General features: G+C 50.7%; 1 protein-coding gene across 9 annotated transcripts in view; it reads left to right on the top strand.

Annotated features, from left to right (window-relative positions):
* Positions 1 to 20360, top strand: part of ASAP2 (ArfGAP with SH3 domain, ankyrin repeat and PH domain 2) — a 174568-nt gene that overhangs the window by 132478 nt on the left and 21730 nt on the right. For all 9 annotated transcript variants that reach the window (XM_023252130.2, XM_023252129.2, XM_023252127.2 and 6 more), the window contains 6 exons: positions 1444 to 1492; positions 1574 to 1740; positions 4350 to 4483; positions 11503 to 11597; positions 17720 to 17909; positions 19305 to 19390. In XM_023252130.2, the coding sequence (XP_023107898.1) occupies positions 1444 to 1492; positions 1574 to 1740; positions 4350 to 4483; positions 11503 to 11597; positions 17720 to 17909; positions 19305 to 19390 (721 nt within the window). The remainder of the gene's footprint in view (positions 1 to 1443; positions 1493 to 1573; positions 1741 to 4349; positions 4484 to 11502; positions 11598 to 17719; positions 17910 to 19304; positions 19391 to 20360) is intronic.

The following is a 20360-nucleotide window of genomic DNA, read 5'->3' as shown; positions in this document are numbered from 1 at the left end:
ACTCTGTGAGGCCTCTCCTGGTCGTCTGTGACCTTGATACTTGTTTTGAAGAAGATTGATCCTTTTTTTGGTCAAATGTCCCTTAGTTTTCTCCGATGCTTTCCCACCAGGGGCCTGAGGCTCTGCATTTGGGGCAAGAATAGCACATCACATGCCCCTCCTCCCTGCTCTGCGTACAGGGGTCAGCGGTCTGGCACAGCCCTTGGAGACATCGCTGTGTTTGCACACGGCTGTGTGTGAGTGTAAGACCTCGTGTCCCAACAGGGACACCTGGGTGGCTCAGTCGGTTAAGCATCTGACTTCGTTCGGCTCAGGTCATGATCTCGAGGTTTGTGAGTTTGAGCCCCTCATCGGGCTCTGTGCCGACAGCTCAAAGCCTGGAGCCTGCTTTGGATTCTGTGTCTCCCTCTCTCTCTACCTCTCCCCTGCTCGTGCTGTCTCTCTCTCAAAAATAAACATTAAAAAAATTACTTTAGGGGCGTCGGGGTGGCTCGGTCGGTTAAGCGTCTGACTTCGGCTCAGGTCATGATCTTGCGGTCCATGAGTCCAAGCCCTGCATCAGGCTCTGTGCTGACTGCTCAGAGCCTGGAGCCTGTTTCGGAATCTGTGTCTCCCTCTCACTCTGCCCCTCCCCTGTTCATGCTCTGTCTCTCTCTGTCTCAAAAATAAATACATGTTAAAAAAATTTTTTTTATTATTAAAAAAAATTATTTTAGGGGTGCCTGGGTGGTTCAGTTAGTTAAGTGTCCAACTTCAGCTCAGGTCATGATCTTGCGGTCTGTGGGTTCAAGCCCCACGTCGGGCTCTGTGCTGACAGCTCAGAGCCTGGAATCTGCTTCAGATTCTGTGTCTCCCTCTCTGCCCCTCCCCCACTCGTGCTCTGTCTCTGTCTCTCAAAAATGAATAAACATTAAAGAAATTTTTTTAAAAAAGTATCTGGTGTCCCAACAGCCTTCAGCTGTTCCTCCTGCTTCCGTGGTGTTTGTAATACAGCACTCCCACGGCCTGGGTTAGGATTTCTCCTCTTTTCCAAAGGCCAGAAAACGTGTGAGATACTCATTTAGAAAAGGCTTTTATTATTCAAGGGGCTGTAACAATTACTTTTGGGGCGCCAACTTCTTGGCGAGTTCAAGAAAACAAAGCCTTTGAAAGGATAATGACGGTTTCCATCCCTGAGTAGCTCCTGTTTGGGGAAGCTTTATTTCTTCTTAAGCTTGGATGTGGACAAGTTTGTTAGTTTGGATTCCAAAGCCACAATCACCGAGCAAGGGCAGGCAAGGCAGGTGAAGGACGCGAGAGAGTGCGCCATTTTGTACAAATCATTCATTTCACAGCAGAGAGTTAAGATCATTCTCGAGGTTAATTATAAACCACTTTCTGCCGGCATTGTGTACGGATTACTGTGCCGGGCTCCCAGCTGATAAAACTTCTCTTGCCATGCAGATGACAGGACGTACCACTTCCAAGCAGAAGACGAACAGGAATGCCAAATGTAAGTCCCTCGGGGGTGGGCCCTGGGGCTGGGACTCGGCAGTCCCTGGGATTTAACACAGCATCTCTCTCATTTTTCTAGATGGATGTCTGTGCTGCAGAACAGCAAAGAAGAAGCTTTAAACAATGCATTTAAGGGGGATGACAACACCGGGGAAAATAACATCGTCCAAGAGCTGACCAAGGAGATCATCGCGGAAGTGCAGAGGATGACGGGCAATGACGTGTGCTGCGACTGCGGGGCGCCAGGTGAGCCCCGCCCCTCCCCGCCCCACCCCTCCGTTGACTCTCATCCCGATTCATGGAAACCAGTCACGGATTTTCCCATTCACTGCAGACACAGAGCTGTGTGCAGCGAGCCCGTGCAGGAGCTCGTGGCCCACGGGGCCCTGTGCATAGCTGCAGGGGGAGGGTGGGAAGACGCAGGAGCGTGAAGATGGCCTCACAGAGCTGAAAAGATTTAAAGCCTTTTGAGGGGCGCCTGGGTGGCTCAGTCGGTTAAGCGTCCGACTTCGGCTCAGGTCATGATCTCACGGTCCATGAGTTCGAGCCCCGCGTCGGGCTCTGTGCGGATGGCTCAGAGCCTGGAGCCTGCTTCGGATTCTGTGTCTCCCTCTGTCTCTGACCCTCCCCCGTTCATGCTCTGTCTCTCTCTGTCTCAAAAAATAAATAAACATTAAAAAAAAATTAAAAAAAAAAATAAAGCCTTTTGAGACACAAACGCCGAAGCACAGAACGCGGGTGAGACCAAGGTCATCCGCTCGTTGTGTTGGCTCGGAGGCTGCGTCGGGCGGCTTTTCCCGGGATTTACTCCAGCCTCCCTTTGTGCTACTTTGTGGAACTTGTGCAGTGACTTTAAGCCGCTGTCTAGTCTGTAACCCCAGGAGAGCCACTTTCTTTGTTAGCTGTCGGTTTCCCTGTATGGAAAATGAAGGAACTGGTCGAGATTGTTTTCCGGTCCCTTCCAGGCGTCACGTTCTGTGAAAAGAGGTGTTGATGTCTGCGTTTTGATAAAGCCTATGAGGAGCTCCATTCTGTAATGGACATAGAGCGGTATCATTGCAGATTTTAAGAGCTGGTATTTTCAAAAGCTTAAGGAGTGGAGTTATTCTGATTAAGGGGGAAGGGGGCTTTGGGAGCTTTGGGATAGCTGTTCCTGAACATTCACAAAATGAGAAAGCTTGTGGAGTGTCAGTTACCTTCTTCATTCCTCCAGTTCTATGACCGTTCTTCTAAAAAAATGCACACAACAAAAATAGAGTGGGCAGTTGAGAATTGCCAGGAGGTTCCTATTGCCCCAAAAGCTGTGTGTCTGGGGGTAGTGAGGGGTAGGTATTCCCTCAGGGTCTTGGATCCATTAAAAAGTACCTTTTGGCAGGAAATGAGGTGTAGGGAGTGGTAAGTAGTGAATTGTGTTTTTTCTCTTCTTTTCTTTTGTAATGTTTATTTATTTTTGAGAGCAAGCTCAAGGGGGGGGGGGGGGGCAGAGGATCTGAAGCAGGCTCCGGGCTGACAGCAGAGGAGACCCCGATGTGGGGCTCGAACTCACAAACCCCAAGATCTTGACCTCAGCTGAAGTCGGACTCTTAACCAACTGAGCCACCCGGGTGACCCTAATTGTGCTTTTTCTTAAGAAAAGAGGGCCGTGTAGCACTTCACTGGGACTTTTAAGACACTTTCATAAAGAAGTCAAAGCTGCGGACGTTTTTGTTTGGAAATGGTAGGACAAGATAGCTGACGTGAAAATTGATATGAAGTGATCTAAACATACTCCTGTCTCCCGAAAGTGTGCTACGGCCGGTATGGAAGAAATGCAAACACAGATGCCCAGAAGTTTCCCAAATGGATAAAATTTTTTATAACTTGAACTTTAAAAAGTAACGTGACAGTTCGCTGGTGACCAAGGTTGCGATAGTTCCCCGCAGCAAGTTTCTAAGGGCAGCGGGTAATTCGCAAGAGAACGGTACGCAAGGGCCGGGGTAATGTGCTCTGGCGTGTTTTGTTTTGAACGCCCCATTTTCGGTACACTCAGCATTCGTGTGTCACGCATCCCTTGGGTGTCTGCTGTGGACCCAGCACATGGTAGGATGGCTCAGTGACTTAGGAGCTGTGCTCCGGGAGAAGCTCGGTGACACGGTGCCAGCATGGGCTCGGGCCCAGGCAGGACTGCCATCTGGCTCCGCACCCCCTGCAGCCTCGAGCAAGCCCCTTCTCCTTTCTGAGCACCGTGAAGACCCCTGCCCTGTTTGCCTGCTGGCCTTCTCGTGTGTGCTGAAGAAGTATCAGGTGACAGCATCTGTAATTGCGGAAGCTCTTGCACTCGGAACTATCTCTGCTGCCACCGAAGTGTTGAGCACAGAGTGTGGCATCAGCACATAGTGTGTTCTCCGTCATGATTGTTAGCATTTTGTGAACATGTAGACCTGTCTTAAGTCTGTTCCCTATACAGCACTAGACTGGCGGCCCTCGTTTTTTCTCTCCCCTTTGCTGGTATGACCAGGGTTGGTGATGGGCGTGGTTTGTATTCAGGACAGCCTTCAGGGGCCTGTGGCCACTAGAGGGCACTGTGTCCTGTTTATTCTTGGACACGCACCTGTCACTTGGGAGTTCGTAATGAACGGAAGGGTGGGCAGGATAAATGAGTAAATAAATGGAGGGAGGGGGAGCAGACAGGTGCATATGTGTGTATTGTGTGTAAGCGGGTGGTAATGCAGAATGAGTGATGAAGGAGGGCTCCAGCTGTGTCCAGGGTTGAGAAAGTGCTCATGCTCAAAACTCCATGTGCTATACGGGAAAAGTGTTGTGACCCCATCCCTGCACTTGCTGCGAACTCCAACTTTCCCTGTTCTCTTTGGCAGATCCTACCTGGCTCTCCACCAATCTGGGCATCCTGACCTGTATTGAGTGTTCCGGAATCCACCGAGAGCTCGGGGTTCACTATTCCAGGATGCAGTCCCTGACGTTAGATGTATTGGGAACGTCTGAGCTGCTGGTAATTCTCAAATCATTGATTTTGAAATGAAAATGAATGCACCGAATTCTAAGTTTTCGTTTTGGCGTTCGAACCCATTTTGCTTTCTTGCAATTCCCCTGGACTGATGGTTGTTGATTTTTGCCAGATGGGTTTGGGCAATTAGAACCTCAGTGGTAATTCCTCCTTCTCAGCTACTGGTAGTTGAAGGCACTTTTTGTTATAAAACCTTCTTCCTAAACGAATAAAGTGAAGTGACACAAAAAAGGAGAGCTGAGACGTGTGTACGACGTGGAATACGATGGTGACACGGTCTAGGTCACCCCATTCCTTAAACGCGTGCACAACGGAAGGCCCAGAGACAGTTGAGGGCTCGTTCTCCGGAGCCCCCAGCAGATCCCTGCTGAGTCTGTGGTCACGACATGGCTCAGGCCTCCGGCCCACTTTCCCCCTGCCTCTACTGTCACTCTCTGGGTAAGATTTCGGCCTCTGCTTTTACTGCCTTTGTTTCTAAAGAAGGCTTCCCTTTTTGGCTCAGTGATAACATATGAGCCGCGCAGCGTGGTATAGAAGGATACTGGGAGGTTGGAGCATTTTCTGTGAAGTAACATCCAGAGTATTGAGACCAGCCCCACGGAGGAAAAGGCACATCACACTAGCTGTTTGGAGGCCACCTAAAATGGAGCTTTGGTGGACTGTTTTCAAAGCCCGTGATTGCTGGTTCAGAAGCAGTGTTTGAAATTCTTGGTGTAGCTGGGCACCGGGCAGTGAACATTAAGTGGATATAGATCGCCGTTGACTGTAATGAAAAGAGCAATCGTCTTGACAGGAAATCAATTATTGTGGTCAGTGTACCTCTCAAGGGGCCATAAATTTTATCGATGACTACTCTAGAACCAGGGTCTGAACTTGTAATGCATTTTGAACTATCTTGTCAGATCTTCCTGGTCTTGGCAAAGGATTCCTTTATGGTCTTGAAAGGTGAAGTCGGGACAAACGAGAGTGAATTCTGGTCGCCCGGTTGGTCACGTCCCTGATTACTTCAAGTTAAAAATGGAGCGCGACGCAGCAAGACTCAGGCAGTGTCTTCCTGGTTCCACAATGCCGTTCTCGTTACCGTCGTGATGCGTTCAGCCTCCGCGGTGGAGCTGTGTGTGTACAAGAGGTAGCCTGGGTGACTGACTTCGGTTAGCCTTGAGATTCCCACAGTATATTTTCAAAGAAACACCAGTTCTCAGGAAGCGCTGGTAACCCCTGGCAGTTGGTCTGCTGCCATGCTGATTTCCTCAAAACAGCGGGAAGTGTTAAGTGATTTGTGGTGACATAATAATTGCTTATTTTGTACTAAGCACTTCTCAGAGCTCTTTATGTGTATTAGTTCATTTGTCCTTCACTACAACCCAGCGACCTTGCTGTTTCTCCCCTCTTTATGACAGAGGAACTGAGGCTTAGAATTTTTCATGTACCCAAGGTTATATAGTTATCAAAGTGCCAGATCTAGGGCGGGACCCTTTAGTCCAGAGCTCACGATTCACCTCTGAAGAGCCTGGAAAACGAACTGGTCCTTGTGGTGGCCTGTCCTGCTGTGTGGTGAGCATTTAAGCATCACTACTGTTCCTCCCTGTCCCCCACGCCCCACCCTCCACCCCCCATCCCCCATCCCCCATCCCCAGCAAATGTTTAAGAAAAAGAAAGCCCTGCTTTGTAGTCAGCCGGTCCACAGATGTCTGTACTCCCGCCGTGGCCATGTTCTCAAATCTGTGCCATCGTCAGTAACCAGCGTGAGTCACTGAATGTAACTGAGTTCACCGCACAAACACTGGTTGTCCGTGGCTTCAGAAACAGAATAGTAAAACGATTAGGAGGTGATGAGCTTTGAGCACTTATTACTTTGTTTTTAGTATAATTTACTTAACTAGGAGTTTATATAATGTAATTTTAATAATGGCTCTCGTGAGCTGGTCGAGGCTTGACCCCAGCACATCTGTTACACCTGCTTAAATGTGTCTCAAAAATTAAAATGATGGTCTTCATGAGACTCTTGCCTACTAAGCAGGAAAACACCCAAGAAGGTAGAAGGGAGGATGTTCATGTCTTGGTGAAACAGTGAGGTGGCTTCTGACCCCTGGTTAGAACCCTGGTCTTTATCTCCCAGAGCCTCTGTCTGCACCTCCTCACAGGGGGGGTTAACATTTGGCCAGCTGTCAGCCGTTTTGAGCCATCAGGCAGACACTGCTTATTTAGTATCTGCAGGTATTTTCAGCACCTGATCTCTGCCTTTTTTCAGACTCTCCTGGTCTGCCTCACCCTCAGTTGTTGCAGAAAAACAGAGGGAAAAGGCCCCCGAGTCTTTTGGGGTTCTCCCCCCCCTCTTGCCCCTCAGCTCTGCCTGTGTGGTCATCTGGTTGCTCATGGGAGGTGGGCATCTCCCCAGCCCCACCCACCGCGTGCCAGGACAGTGAGCCTGATGTCCTGCCCAGAACCCTTACCGCTCAGCCGTTAAGGCAAGCACTGCATGGAGGGTGTTTGTCAGGGGTTAGGATTCATTTCTAAAACATGAGAAGTTCAAGCCTTTTTGAAGCACCCAGGTTATTTTTATTCTGCTTAGACCGTTGGATGCTTGAACAGAAGATCTCCTGAAGGCTTGACACATCGACCTGTGTGTGTGTGTGTGTGTGTGTGTGTGTGTGTGTGTGTGTGTTTAGAATTATGTTGGCACACAGTAAAGACTATGAAGGATTAGCTCTCATTATTCTCTACTCCAGAATGACTTTAACTGAATCCTTTCAGAAGAACAATTCACGTGTCCTAACGTATGAATCCACAGGGAGAGTCCACTCCGTTTTTCTGCTGCAAGTGTGAACATTGAGGATGTGCAGAGCAGGGACATCAGGGTCTCTGCTTGAGTTTGTCGTAGTGTGTGTCCTTGTGTAGCAAATGTTGATTGAGCCTCCTTGCACCCTATGAGAGGAAATAAGAGGTGGCCTGGAAAGTTGACTCCCAGCGTCTCCAGGGGAGAATCCTGGGCAAAGTTGCTTTACAGGTGCAGTGATTCTCTGTCCTTCAGGTAAGTCAGTCCTGGAGCCCGAATCTCAGGGTGATGCGCTATGATGGGCGCAGACTTTCATCCTTGGCTGACCCTAAACAGACCGTCACCACATAGATGGTCACTCCTGTCCTCCCATATGGCCTCACCGTATTATTCGTCACGATAAAAATCGTTTTGCTTAATTCCATAAATTACTTTCTGGTTTCGCATCTGCATGCTGTTCCCTTGGAAACACGTGTGCTACGGAAACGTCATCATTTCCTTCTTTTTTTATTTTGGCTTCAGAGCATGCTCGATTTCCATGTTACCTGAACGGGTTTCGGCGGCAACCGTGAGGGTGGCTAGTTAGCAGTAATCTTCCCTTCCCTCTACCTGCTGTCAGAATCATGTCTTACTCAGTGGAAACACATCAATGCATGAAGCACTAGTTCGTTCTGGGAGATCACCCCACTTGAACTGGCCCTCTAGCGTGTGCGCTCAGTGTCCTCGGATTTCAAAGCAAACCCACTTTCAGAAACCCTCCTGGTAAATACAGATTTTGGAAAGGTAGATTCTCCTGCCCCAACACAGATCATTTCAGCATTGATTTCCAGCTCACGTGTAAGATAGTACCATTGGTACTGGGGTCTTCATATCATATGATCAGTTTGACCTCAAACACGAAATTAATAAAGGGAATTTTGATACTATGAAATTTTATTTGTGTCTGTAATTTTAAAATCTTCCAAAGTCTTCTGTGAGCTCATAGCTCACAGCTGGAACCGCTGTTTCCCCTGGGACTGCAGCGAAGCTGCTCTCAGGACCCTAAGGGCAGCAAGAAATGTGGTCCCAGCTACCATTTATTGAGCAACTATTACACTCAGGCATTGTCCTAGGGTGCTTTACATACACTGTGTCTGACCCAAATAAGAACTCTGTCTTTAAAAATGAGGCCAGGGCCGCCTGGGTGACTCAGTTAAGCAGCCGACTCCTGGATTTGGGACCAGTTGAGAGATCAAAAGTCTGATTCGTTGTTGAAAGAAGCCAGATTGGTTGATGAGGTTCACACAGGCGGGAACAGGAGGAGCCCACAGCCCCTCCTGTGTGTGTGGCGGTGCTGAGGCCCACAGTCACAGAAGTTCTTTCTTGTCATTTGCCCGCTCCTCCCCTCCGGGAGCGTAAGAGCAGGGAAGAAGGTCACAGCAGATTTCCCTCCCTCCGGAAACAGTAAAACGGGCAGGTTTTCCCCATCCTCACCCCAAACTCGGAAAACAATTTCTGGGTAAAATCTGAGGTCTCGGTCTGGGTCCGTAGGCCCTGCACAGGTCAGTGCTAAGGCCCTGCACAGGTCAGTGTTTCTCCGGAAACACGCGACTCTGTCCCCATCCTCAGGTGCTTCCGTGCAGTGAGGGAGAGGGACCCAGGGTTCCACGCAGGGTGTGTGTGGTGTCGTGGGCGTCTTGACCAGGCAGCTGTCCTGCTGACATACACCTGCTGTCTCCATACTCTGTGCTCAGTGTGGACTTCTTTCCCAGCCCCCAACACCGTGCATTTCTCTGTATTCACCTCTGTCTCATTAGACCGAGCTCTCTCTGGGGCACATGGGTGGCTCGGTTGGTTGAGCATCTAACTCTAGATTTCGGCTCAGGTCATGATCTCGTGGTTCGGGAGATCGAGCCTCATGTCAGGTTCTGCACTGATATCATGGGGCCTGCTTGAGATTCTCCCCCTCTCTCTCTGCCTTCCCCCTGGTTGTGCACGTGCTCTCTCAAAAAATAAGTGAATAAACTTAAAAAACAAAACAAAACAAAAAAGACTGAGCTCAGAGCTTCCCCCAAGCAGGGTTGTGTCTCATGCTCGGTACCGAGTGCATCTGAGGTCTCGTGTGCATTCGCGGACTGACCTGGGGCTGGGATTTGCGTTGCTGAGTGATGTAGCACTTAAAGTGCCCCAGACCTTCCTAGATCTGATCTGGCCCCGTGTCTGCCACAGGGAGACCTCCAGGAGTAGGGGGGCATGTGTGTTGGGGGCTGCATAACACCAGCCTTCCTGGTTCCTTGGCTCCCGCCCACTGGGCCCGCTGGGACCCGCATTTTCTCGACGTGACCCTGCAGCTTCCATCTGCAAATGCTTTGCTTTTGTTGATGATTCTAAAGGAGTTCTCTGCAGGCTGAACTGTTCGCTGGAACTTGGCAAAACTGTGAGGCGGCACATTTCTCTGCACTGGGCAAGTGTGACGCACGGATGCGGTGGCTCCCTGGACCAGCTGTCCCCTAGTAAACCAGCCAAGTCCAAGCAGAAGGGAGGCAGCTGATTCGCGGGGAATTCTCCTCCTCACGCCCCACCTCCCATCTGCTTACCACAGACTCAGAGGCATGCGGGGCCCTCGCTCGCGGAAGGGCGCTGGGGCCCGTTCCATCACTTACCTTCTGAAGAGAGACGACTGTGCCTGGCGAGGGCACGGTGTCCACATTACACGGAAGGATGGGGTCATTCAGCCATGCCTGGCTCCAAACAGGGGCTCTGACCCTGAGGTTCAGTCCCGGATCTGACACTAACGATCCAGGAAATCATTGCAGGCGTTGGGTCCGTGGTACATGGGCGCTGTCACCTGGTGTGGTTGGCCATCAGCCTCATTCTTGGGGAAACCACAGTGAGGCAGCCCCAGGGTTTTGTCCCCTGACAATGGCCTGAGGCCACCAGGCCGGGAATGAGGGCCCAGGTGGGGCTGCTTAGTGCCTGCTGCTCTGAGCCATCTAGGACACTGTTCACTTTACAAGGCTGGTAAAATCAGGAAGCGCATCGGACGGTTACTAAGGTGTCACACATCCCTTGTCCGGCGGCGTCCCTCGCAATCCCATTTCACTGCTTCACGTTTCTCACCGCCAGAAAGTTCAGGCTCCTCTAACTCAGATCCCCTTGGCTGTCACTTCAGTCACTTACCCCTGGAGAGAGAAGGGGTGCTCAGGCAGCCGCCTGATCTTCCAGAACATGCCCTGTGACCCTGTGTCCGCGTCACTGCTCGAGAACAGAGATATCAGAGGCTCCGCGTGCCCCATTGTGCCCTGTTCAACGCGGGAGGTGAACTGTCTGTTCTCGTGAGAGCCCTGGGCCAGGTGCTGCCTTTCAGTTCGGTTTCATTAAACATTGAAGAAGCTAATCTCTGTCAGGTGCTGGGCTGGGTGCTCAAATAAGATGACTAAACCCCTGCTTTTAAGGAGCTCCTGCTCACCCAGGTTGTGCCTCCACTCAGGAGAGTGCCAGTTGCCATATTGTGCTTGACTAAGACAAGCCGTGACAGTTGTCTCCCTAGTCTAGCTGCATTGAACACACTGCCTCGTATTCGGGAAGCGTTGATTAAAATGTGTTCATTTAAATTTTAATGAATAAGAAAGTTGATCGTTGCATGAGGACCTTACATTTGGAACAAGTACATTTTTGTGCTTTGGTTTATGGAACCGAATTAGGCTTTTGCCTAAATTGCCCCACTCTATTATTTTTACAAGGTAGGCATCATCCCTGTTTTACTGGTGAGAAATTGAAACTCAGGTAAACTGACTTGCATGTGGTCACAAAGCCAGGGAATAGAACCGTGATCTGAACCCGAGTCTTGACTTCCTGGCCCAGCACTCTCCCCTGGATGAGAGCCGCCTCCTTGCTGGCATAAATAGATCTTTTTAGGTCCATTTCAGTGGGAGCACAGGTTTTTTCGGGGGAGGGGATGAGGGTGGAAACTGACATTGGACCAAGTTACTGCCCCTTCCTGTCCACCTCGGTGCTTTATCCAGGGGACATTTTATAAGAACATTTCTCTGTAATAGACCTGCTGCTTCTTATCTCTAGTTTTATGAGTACCTTTGGGGTTTGGGTTTTGTCCATCTTTATTAACGGCAAACCACTTTATTGCTCTATTTCTTAGTGGCCATTAAATAAATCATCAACGCATGAGTAGTGTGCAGCAGTGGAATGCATTAATAACTGAGTACCCTGAAATAGACTTCTGCTTTTGCAGCTTGCCAAGAATATTGGGAATGCAGGCTTCAATGAGATCATGGAGTGTTGCCTTCCGGCTGAGGACTCGGTCAAACCCAACCCGGGCAGCGACATGTAAGTATGGACCTGCCTGGTTTTGTTTTCTGAGCAAAGACCGGCCTTGTACCCAAGCCCCGTGAGGCAGGACAGTAACAGGTTTAGGGGATCTCAGTTGTTGCTCCGTTGGGGAATAGATCACCCTGGTTTGTTTTGGTTTTTTCTCTGGCAAGTCACCTTTTTGGGCATCCGGATAAAAAAATTGGTGTGGCTGGTTTTCTTAGGAAGAAGCCACAGCAAGGCAGCTTTGGCCGATGCTCTAGGTCGATGACGGAGGAGTGAGGAGTGTCGCCCTCACTGGTGGCATATGGGTACCCCCTCACCTTTAGCATCAGGGGAGTTCAAGCCCCTTCCCTCTGCGTAGATCCTAAAAATTTTCTTTAATGTTTATTTTTGAGAGAGAGGGAGAGAAAGAGAGCGAGCACAAGCGGGGGGAGGGGCAGAGAGAGAGGGAGACACGGAATCCGAAGCGGGTTCCAGGCTCCGAGCTGTCAGCACAGAGCCCAACGCGGGGCCCGAACCCACAAACCACAAGATCACGACCTGAGCCGAAGTCGGACGCTTAACCGACTGAGCCGCCCAGGTGCCCCTCTCTGCATAGATTCTGAGCCACGTATCCTTTTCTGGCCCAGTGTCCTTGCAAATGTGGAGAGTGTGCTGTTTTCTTCAACAAGAATTTTTTGTTCTTGTTTCACTTTTGACCCAAAACCTGACCGAGAAGCTTCGTGCCTCATGCATCCGGCTGGCCCGACGGGGCAGAGCTTACGGGAGATTTTCCTGCCAGTCTTATCAAATGGAGCATAAGTCACCCGGCTTACACTGGTCTTTGGGCTCGAGAGGCAGACGGAAGACTGGCAGGTCCGGGCAGTGGATGGCCTCTCTGCTCCAGGTGGCTGGAGGGTGATCACCTACTGTCATACAATGCAAGGTGGGACAGACAGACGGAAGGAGGGGTGTCCCCGGGGCAGTTAAAAGACCCAGCGCCTGCATTCGAGTGCTGAGCCTGGACCACAGTGATCCGGCAGGACAGGAGGGAATGAGAAAAATGTGGTAAGAGAGAGTAGAAAAATTCTTTTACAGAGACAACGTTGCCCTTGGAAGAAGGTTGAGAGGGGATTGATGGCACAGGTCTCTCCTGAAGGACTTAAGGTGAGGAGCCGTGGACAGTGCTCTAGGAGTGGTTTTTCACACAGCACGTGGAGTACAGGCCCTTGGCAAAGGCAGAGAATTTAAGTGTTTGTAACCAGTTTGTTGGAACCTGTCTTTGGGAAGCTGAGATGGTGGGGTCTGTGTTCTTTTGCATTTGGGTGAGGTAACAATGCAGTGAGAGAGCCTAGACATGTACAGGCATGAACACACCGTGTTCGTGATACACCCCCTCAGGTATCGGGTATCTGAGATGAGCATCTGGTTGGTGTTGGATTAGAGTCGCTTCCTGTGGGAATCCTGTAGCAGATGCTGGCAATAGCGTTTTTGTGGGACTGGGTACGAGGCACGAGCCTAGGTTATTGTCCTCTCTGCATGAAGATCTGAGTTCCAAATCTGTATTCTTACCCAAACCTGGAGAGGCAGGTGGTATAGGACGTAGGACCTTAGCCAGTCGTGGGACCTGGGCAGGTTCCGGGGCTGCTCTGAGCTCTCTCCTCTAATATGGCAACCCTCGCCCGCTCACAGAGCCAGCGGAGTGGTCATCAGGGGACAGTTGGGTAGGCCTGGACTCAGGTGGTGTCATCAGCTCTGCTCGCTCACCCTGGGTGTGGGCAGTAGAGGCACTTAAGGGCTACACACCGATCCCACAAACCCTGAGAGATCAGGGTCCTCTCCGTTTAGCTTTCAATTGGAGGGTTACCCAGAGGTGAGCCAGCTCTTCCCGAGATTGCTGGAAGCTCCCGTTCAACAAAGGGAATGTCATGGTCTGGTATGCTGCATTTACTTACAGTCTAGTCGACAGACAGGGAAGGTGCCAGTCTCGCAAGTCGCCGTAATATTGATCAGTTTTGAGCAAAGCGTCTGATAAGTAATTTCTTCCAAGTACCAGGGGTGCCTTATAAAAGCAGAGAATTTGTTTACTCTGGGGCTAGATGTTTCGAAAACATGAACACGGTCTGCTTTGACTCCTTCAGTATAAACGTTCTGTCTGCATTGAAACACCCCCCACCCACCGCCAGCCTTGGCACAAATGAGAAGGAAGTGTAGCCCTCCCCCTCTTTTCCTTTTTTTTCCCCCAAATTGAGGGCGGATGGCCAGTGTGATGGCAAAACGCCACCTGCTTTCATACCTGCTCGGGTGAAGTTAACTGCTGGTCTGTCTGCTCCTGTAGCCTTTGGCTCTATTTTAAGACCTTCCGTGCCACTTTATATCGTCCCAAAGTAGTTACACGTATTTCTCTAATAGATCACGTCTTCCTGATTTTTGTATTTCCCACCACAGTATGTTGCTTGTGGTGGTTCAATACATATTTAATGAATCAACAAGTCAAAGGTAAAGTCCCAGCTCTGTGGCTGTTGAAATAAGCTGATATTTTACTTGCAGATGAAAGGAGTGTATGCTTCTGGCTTTATCTCAGGACAACATACCATCTGCACACAAATCTGTTGACAGGGAAGGCGCAGACCCTCTAGTGGCCTATGAATCCCCAGATTTTGGATTTGGGGGTGGGTGTGGAGAGAAATAGGTGGGAGGGGGCAGCAGGCAGATTTGTGTCTGTTGATGGAGGCAGCGCTGTTCCTTTTCTGCGATTAAGGACCTCACACAGGCCCATCCTTCAGAAGTACGCGCCAAATGTGTTGTTATTTTAAGTTCATTGCTTTTCTCCAAAAGTCTAATCCTTTCCAAAACAACAAGAGGTGGGGAGGGGACCACGCTGACAGAGTAAATAAACTTCCTTCATGAAGCCATGGAGCGTGGTGGTGCAAAGACCGGGTCTGTGCCCATGCTTGTGTGGGCGTGACCTCCAGGGGTCACAGAGCCCCGGATAGGTGAATAACATTAAGAACTCAGGGTCCGGGATGTCTTGAGCCCCTTCCAAGGAAGGCAGGGGGAGGTCGCAGTGATGATTATCTCACAGGGGTTTTACTGAAACTGCCTAGAACTTCACAACTGTCTGGTCCAACCGCTCATCATAAGAGACCTGGAGAATTTGAATCATTAGACAGGTTGTCACATATGGCACATCATCGAGCCCAAAACGTCACTAAGCAATTCCCCGCATGCCGCACTGTGCTAGGAGGCCCCCTGAGGAGAACCTGGACCCCGAGAGCAGGGGTGGCCCTCAGAGAGCTTCCCACTGTGTGTGGAAACGGAACTCTGGGTCCTCTTGATAGACTTCAGTTTACTTATCTGCAGGGGGGAGGCGAGAAAAGTTGATAGCATTTGTTGTGAGGACCAAATGAGACCGCCTGTCTCAGCTCGACCTTAAGCCCAGGGGCTGGACGTTTGTGAGGTGACGCGCGGAAAGTGTGTTAGCACACTTCATTAGCACCCAGGCAGTGAACGTCTTAGGGCGGGCGGTCGGTAGTGGGGAGAGTAGCCCCCCATCGCTGGGGGCCTGGCGTTGGCCTGCCCACTCCCAGACCTGCATCGCCCCCTGGGGCCCACGGTGTTGACCTGAGGGGCTCGGTGGCTGACGGCAGACGCAGTTGGCACAGCCCTGGTGGCAGGATGGGAAGGAACAATCCCTGAGCTGAGAAGAGCCGACCAGGTTCACTGTGAGGCCCCTCCTCCCATGCTGTTGTGGTCCTTACAGCTGGCGTTTCCAGAATGCTGCGCTATCTCGTGTAACCTGCAACAGCCCCGAGAGCAGGTGTGGTCACGGGAAGGGCTTGTCCCCTCGACAGGAAGCAGTGGAACCCGTTTGAGCAGCCGTCTGACCGGGAGCCCGGGCTCTGAACTGTGTGGTCTCCCAGAGCTGACCACCAGGCCCTAGCTTTTCCTTCAGCCTCCCCTGCCCAATCTCTTGAAATTCCAGTGTGCTTCACACTTTCCAGAAAGGAGCCAAGGGAATCGATCCTGTTGCGTCATTTTCTGTGCACCTGTTGACTAAAGTTAAGTTTTTGTATTGTCAGTGGAATTCAGTTTTCTCTGACATGCTTTATTGAGATACAATTCACATACCATACAGCTTGCCCATTTAAATGGAAATTCAGGGGCATCTGGGTGGCTCATCGGTTAAGTGTCCGACTTCAACTCAGGTCATGATCTCACAGTTCATGGGTTCAAGCCCCACGTTGGGCTCTGTGCTGACAGCTTGGAGCCTAGAGCTGCTTTGGATTCTCTCTCTCTCTCTCTCTCTCTCTCTCTCTCTCTGTCTCTCTCTCTCTCTCTCTCTCTCTGTCCCTCCCCCATTCACGCTCTGTCTCTCTCCTCTCTCAAAAAAAATAAAATAAAATAAAATAAGTAAAACATTTAAAAAATAAATGAGATTCAGTGACGTTCACCCTACTCACAGAGTATGCATCCATCACCGCAGTCTGGAACATTTTTCTGCCCCCGAAACAAAATGCTGTGCCTGTCAGGCATCACCCACTCCACCCTCCCCTCCACTCCTCACCCCCCACCCCCCAGCCCTGCTAATCTGCTTTTTGTCCCTATGAATTTGCCTCTTCCAGGCATTGCGTGTAAATGCGATCATATAGCATGTGGCCTTGTGTGTCCGTATGGCTCCTTTTCCTTCACACGATGTTTTCAGGGCTCGGCCATGATGTAGCCTGTGTCGGAGCTGTGTTCCTCGATGTGGCTGAACAGTACTCCGTTGTGTAGGCGGACCATGTGTGTTCGTCCCTTCACCGGCTGATGGGTAGCTGGCTGCTTCCTGCCCCTTCTCACTTGATTGCCACAGGGAATTTCGTTTTTACTGTAGCTCTCAAAAATCCTGTCTACTTTTTTTTTATTGTTGCAGCTGTTGTTTGTTAAGGTCCTCAGAGTAAAATGCTGAAAGTCCTCCTGACCAGGAGCTACTGTTTCTCTAGCTCTCCATTTTTAAAACATTTTTTTTAATGTTTATTATTTTGAGAGAGAGAGACAGAGCATGAGCAGGGGGAGGGTACAGAGAGAGGGAGACACAGAATCCGAAGCAGGCTCCAGGCTCCGAGCTGTCAGCACAGAGCCTGGCGTGGGGCTCGAACCCACAAACCACGAGAGATCATGACTTGAGCCGAAATCAGACGTTAACTGACTGAGTCACCCAGGCACCCCTTGCTCTCCATCTTTTAAGTTCGATCAGCAAGTGCCAGGGCTCCAAGGACCCACCACGTGCCCAGCAAATGTGTCAGTTCATGTATTTTTCCCAGTTCCTCGAGGGCGTGTTTTACACGTTTGCACAAATAGGACCTGAGGCCTGAAGAGATGAAATGCTTGTCCCAGGACACAACGTCAGTATGGTGGGGGCGGGATCTGAACCCACACTTCTCCTGGCCTCCCCGGAGTTGGTGCTGTTCCATGCTCCGTGGGGGAGGTAGAGTCTGTGAACACAATGCCATGTGAAGGCCAGAAAATAGACCACAAAGGCTGACAGTTTGTTCTGGTTCATAAGATGTGTGGTGCGTTTTCTGCCAGGCACAGTGCCCACAAACGAGAAGATAACTGTCTTCCCTCTTTTTCTTTCCTTAATGTTTATTTATTTTTGAGAGAGAGAGAGAGAGAGAGAGAGAGAGCGAGAGCACAAGCCAGGGAGGGGCAGAGAGAGGGAGGGACAGAGGATCCGAAGCAGGCTCTGTGCTGACAGCAATGAGCCCAATGCGGGGCTCAAACTCACAAACCGCGAGATCATGACCTGAGCCAAAGTCAGACGCTCAACCGACTGAGCCACCCTGCGGCCCAACACTGTCTTCGCTCTCAAGGAGGGCCTCCCGGCCTGCCTAACCTGGCCAGTTACCGTTGACACCTGAGTGAGGCCCAGTCACCCTGCACTGGGCCTCGAGGCCTCTTGTGTTGGAAACTGGAGGATTTCACTGCCCTGGGTGTCCCCGGACGCAGGCACTGCCAGGGTCACATAGCAGATTGCTCCCTACCCGCCAGTGCTTCCTGCAAGGAAGGTGTGGGCAGGATTTTCTTTTTTTTTTAACGGTTACAGATAATTGAAGGTTAGATACGTTTGAATAGAGGCCCTTAATCGTTTACAAGGCAGTTGTGCTTGGTTTCAGGAATGCCAGGAAGGACTACATTACTGCCAAGTACATTGAGAGGAAATACGCAAGGAAAAAGCATGTGGATAATGCAGCCAAACTCCACAGCCTTTGTGAGGCCGTCAAAACCAGAGATATTTTTGGATTACTCCAAGCGTATGCTGATGGTGTGGATCTTACAGAAAAAATCCCACTGGCCAACGGACACGTAAGAGCGTGGCTTGCTACTTTTACAAAAGAAAAGAAAGGGGGGGTGGGGAGTGGCAGGGCAGTGTCATCAGAAATGCTGAGAAAGTAGTATAATTCTCTGAAGGAAGACAACATTGTGTTCTGGGGAGAAATTCATGGTTTATTCTTCTTCAACCAAAAATATGATGCCAGCCTTGGAAGGAAAGCCCATCCCCTGGGGGAGGGAGCATCTTCTCAGAGGCCAGAGGGTCCTGTCTCCTGGGTGCAGGGCAGCTGACAGCCAGACTTTGAGGAGCAGCTCCTGAGGCTTCCCTGGGAAGGAGAGCTTCCCAGCCTGCTCCCCACCCGTGCCCTCCTCCCCGAGGGAGCCGGAGTAGGAGGGATTCCCCCCACTTTCCTGGGAGAGCCTTGTGGAGAGGGTGGGGTCTCAGGGTAGCATGGGATTGAGCATGGCAGGATCGATCCCATAGGAAACCGGCTACCAGTGTCACAGCTCGGCATGTGTCCTAATTCTCTTCGACGGGTGACCTTGTAGATACACGCTCACATTCCCTTGAAACCTCCTTGTCCTCATAATGAAGGTGCGGGATACCAGGCGTTACCCCTTAGCAGCCGAGCACATGTTCTGTGGAGCCTGATATCCAATGTTTGAGAGAGAGACAGAGAGAAGTCAAGCCCAGGTGGTTCAGGGCATGCCCAGCTCAGAGCCCTGCCCCAGCCAGAGGACGGGGGAGTGGCCCTGGCTGGCTGAGCAGGCCCGGCAGGTGGATTGAGGGCCACCTCCCTCTTTGTCCCATGTTCCCTGTTCCATGGATATTGCCTTTGCCTCCAGCCCTCTCGCCCACCCTCCCACCTGAGACCATCTTCCTCTGGTCGGTCCTCCCCCACCTGCCAGAACTCTTTCAGAAAAGGCAGTGGAGGTCATGTGTCCCCTGGTATAAATTGAAGACAGTCTGGGCATTAGCACTCCTGGCCTTGTCCGTAAATACAGAATGAAAAACTCTAATGCTATTTTTAAAATAAGAATTTATGTTTATTCAGGCAGCAGGTATAAAAGATTGGGTATAAGAGGCCTGAGGAAACTTCCTAGGGTCTTTGGACGAAGACCCCCACACGCACCTTATAGGCAACACCTCATGTTGTTAGTGCAGAGATAGGAATATCAAGATTGAGGGGACTTTGAGGTGAACTCCCTGAATTTCTCATTATTTTCTGTGGAGAAAGGAAGACCAGTCTCAAAATGGTCCCAAGAGCAGAGTTTGCTCTGGAGACTAGAGAGACACCATATGTCTTGGAAGCATTTTGAAAGAAAGAATAAAAGGCTTTTGGAAGAGAGAGACACAATTTTGCTCACATTGAACACAAAACTGAACGCTCCCCTTGGAATTCTGGAATGTTTCTCTTTGGTCTTCAGGAGCCAGATGAAACTGCCCTGCATCTTGCAGTCAGATCGGTGGACCGGACTTCTCTCCACATCGTAGACTTTTTAGTCCAGAACAGGTAGGTGTTCTAAACTTAGGGGAGGCGTTTGATTTTGTTCCTTGGTGTTTCTGAGGAAGGATCAGGTTCCTGCCTCATTATGTGGCTGTGGGACAGGAAGTGAGCCATCAGGTGCCAGTCCTGAGAGACCCTAGGACGTGAAGACAGAGACCCTTTGTGGGATATCTGCAAGATCCAGCTTCTGGCGTCTGGGACTCAGCAGATCTCAGATCGATACTCTGAATTCTGGGCTCTGGAAGGCAGGCTGTCCGTGGCCCCCACAACCGCCTGTGTGCACAGGGCCATCCCCACACTCACGTCCCTTGTGAGTGTCCCACAGGACCCAGGCGGGGTACCCTAGAGCAGTGGGGAGAGGTAACAGGGACACAGGGATCCATACCTGAGCCACCCGCCTAAGCTGAGATTGTAAACTGCAACACCGGGTTGTGGGCATTTTGTCTGGTTTGAAAAGTTGTTTCTATATCTTCATTAGAAGTAGCCTTTAAAGAACCTGTGTGTGTGTGTGTGTGTGTGTGTGTGTGTGTGTGTGTGTGTGTGTGCGAGCGCGCGCGCGTGCACGTGCACATCTGTGTGCACTGCATAGTCCTGCTGCTTGGTGCGTCCCACCTTACTCTGGTTTATCACCTGCCTGGCGGCAGCCAGCGAACCACAAACACCCGTTAAGGTGTATCTTGACTCCCTGATCGTGGTTTGGGACGTGTGTTGCGGGAGATGCTGGTCACAGGCCGCTGACACGGCTCCAGACGGAGTGGAAAATTCCACAGTGCAATGGCAAGGTCATATTTAGCATTTCTGCCTTTCCCTGCTGTTGCTGGGGGAGAGAGTGAAGAAGTAGCCAGAGGCAGAGCGGCTGGGGGCCGGTCAGCAGTTTGCTGGACTCAGTGGAAGCCACCCTCTGATGGAGCCCGAATGCCCACCCAGCGCCTAGCGCGTGACAGCGGCTCCGCGGACCCTGGATGAAACAGCTCAG

Source organism: Felis catus, chromosome A3 (assembly GCF_018350175.1).
Source record: "Felis catus isolate Fca126 chromosome A3, F.catus_Fca126_mat1.0, whole genome shotgun sequence".
In the NCBI taxonomy this organism is placed as follows: Eukaryota; Metazoa; Chordata; class Mammalia; order Carnivora; family Felidae; genus Felis; species Felis catus.
This window is presented reverse-complemented; position numbering and strand designations above follow the sequence as displayed.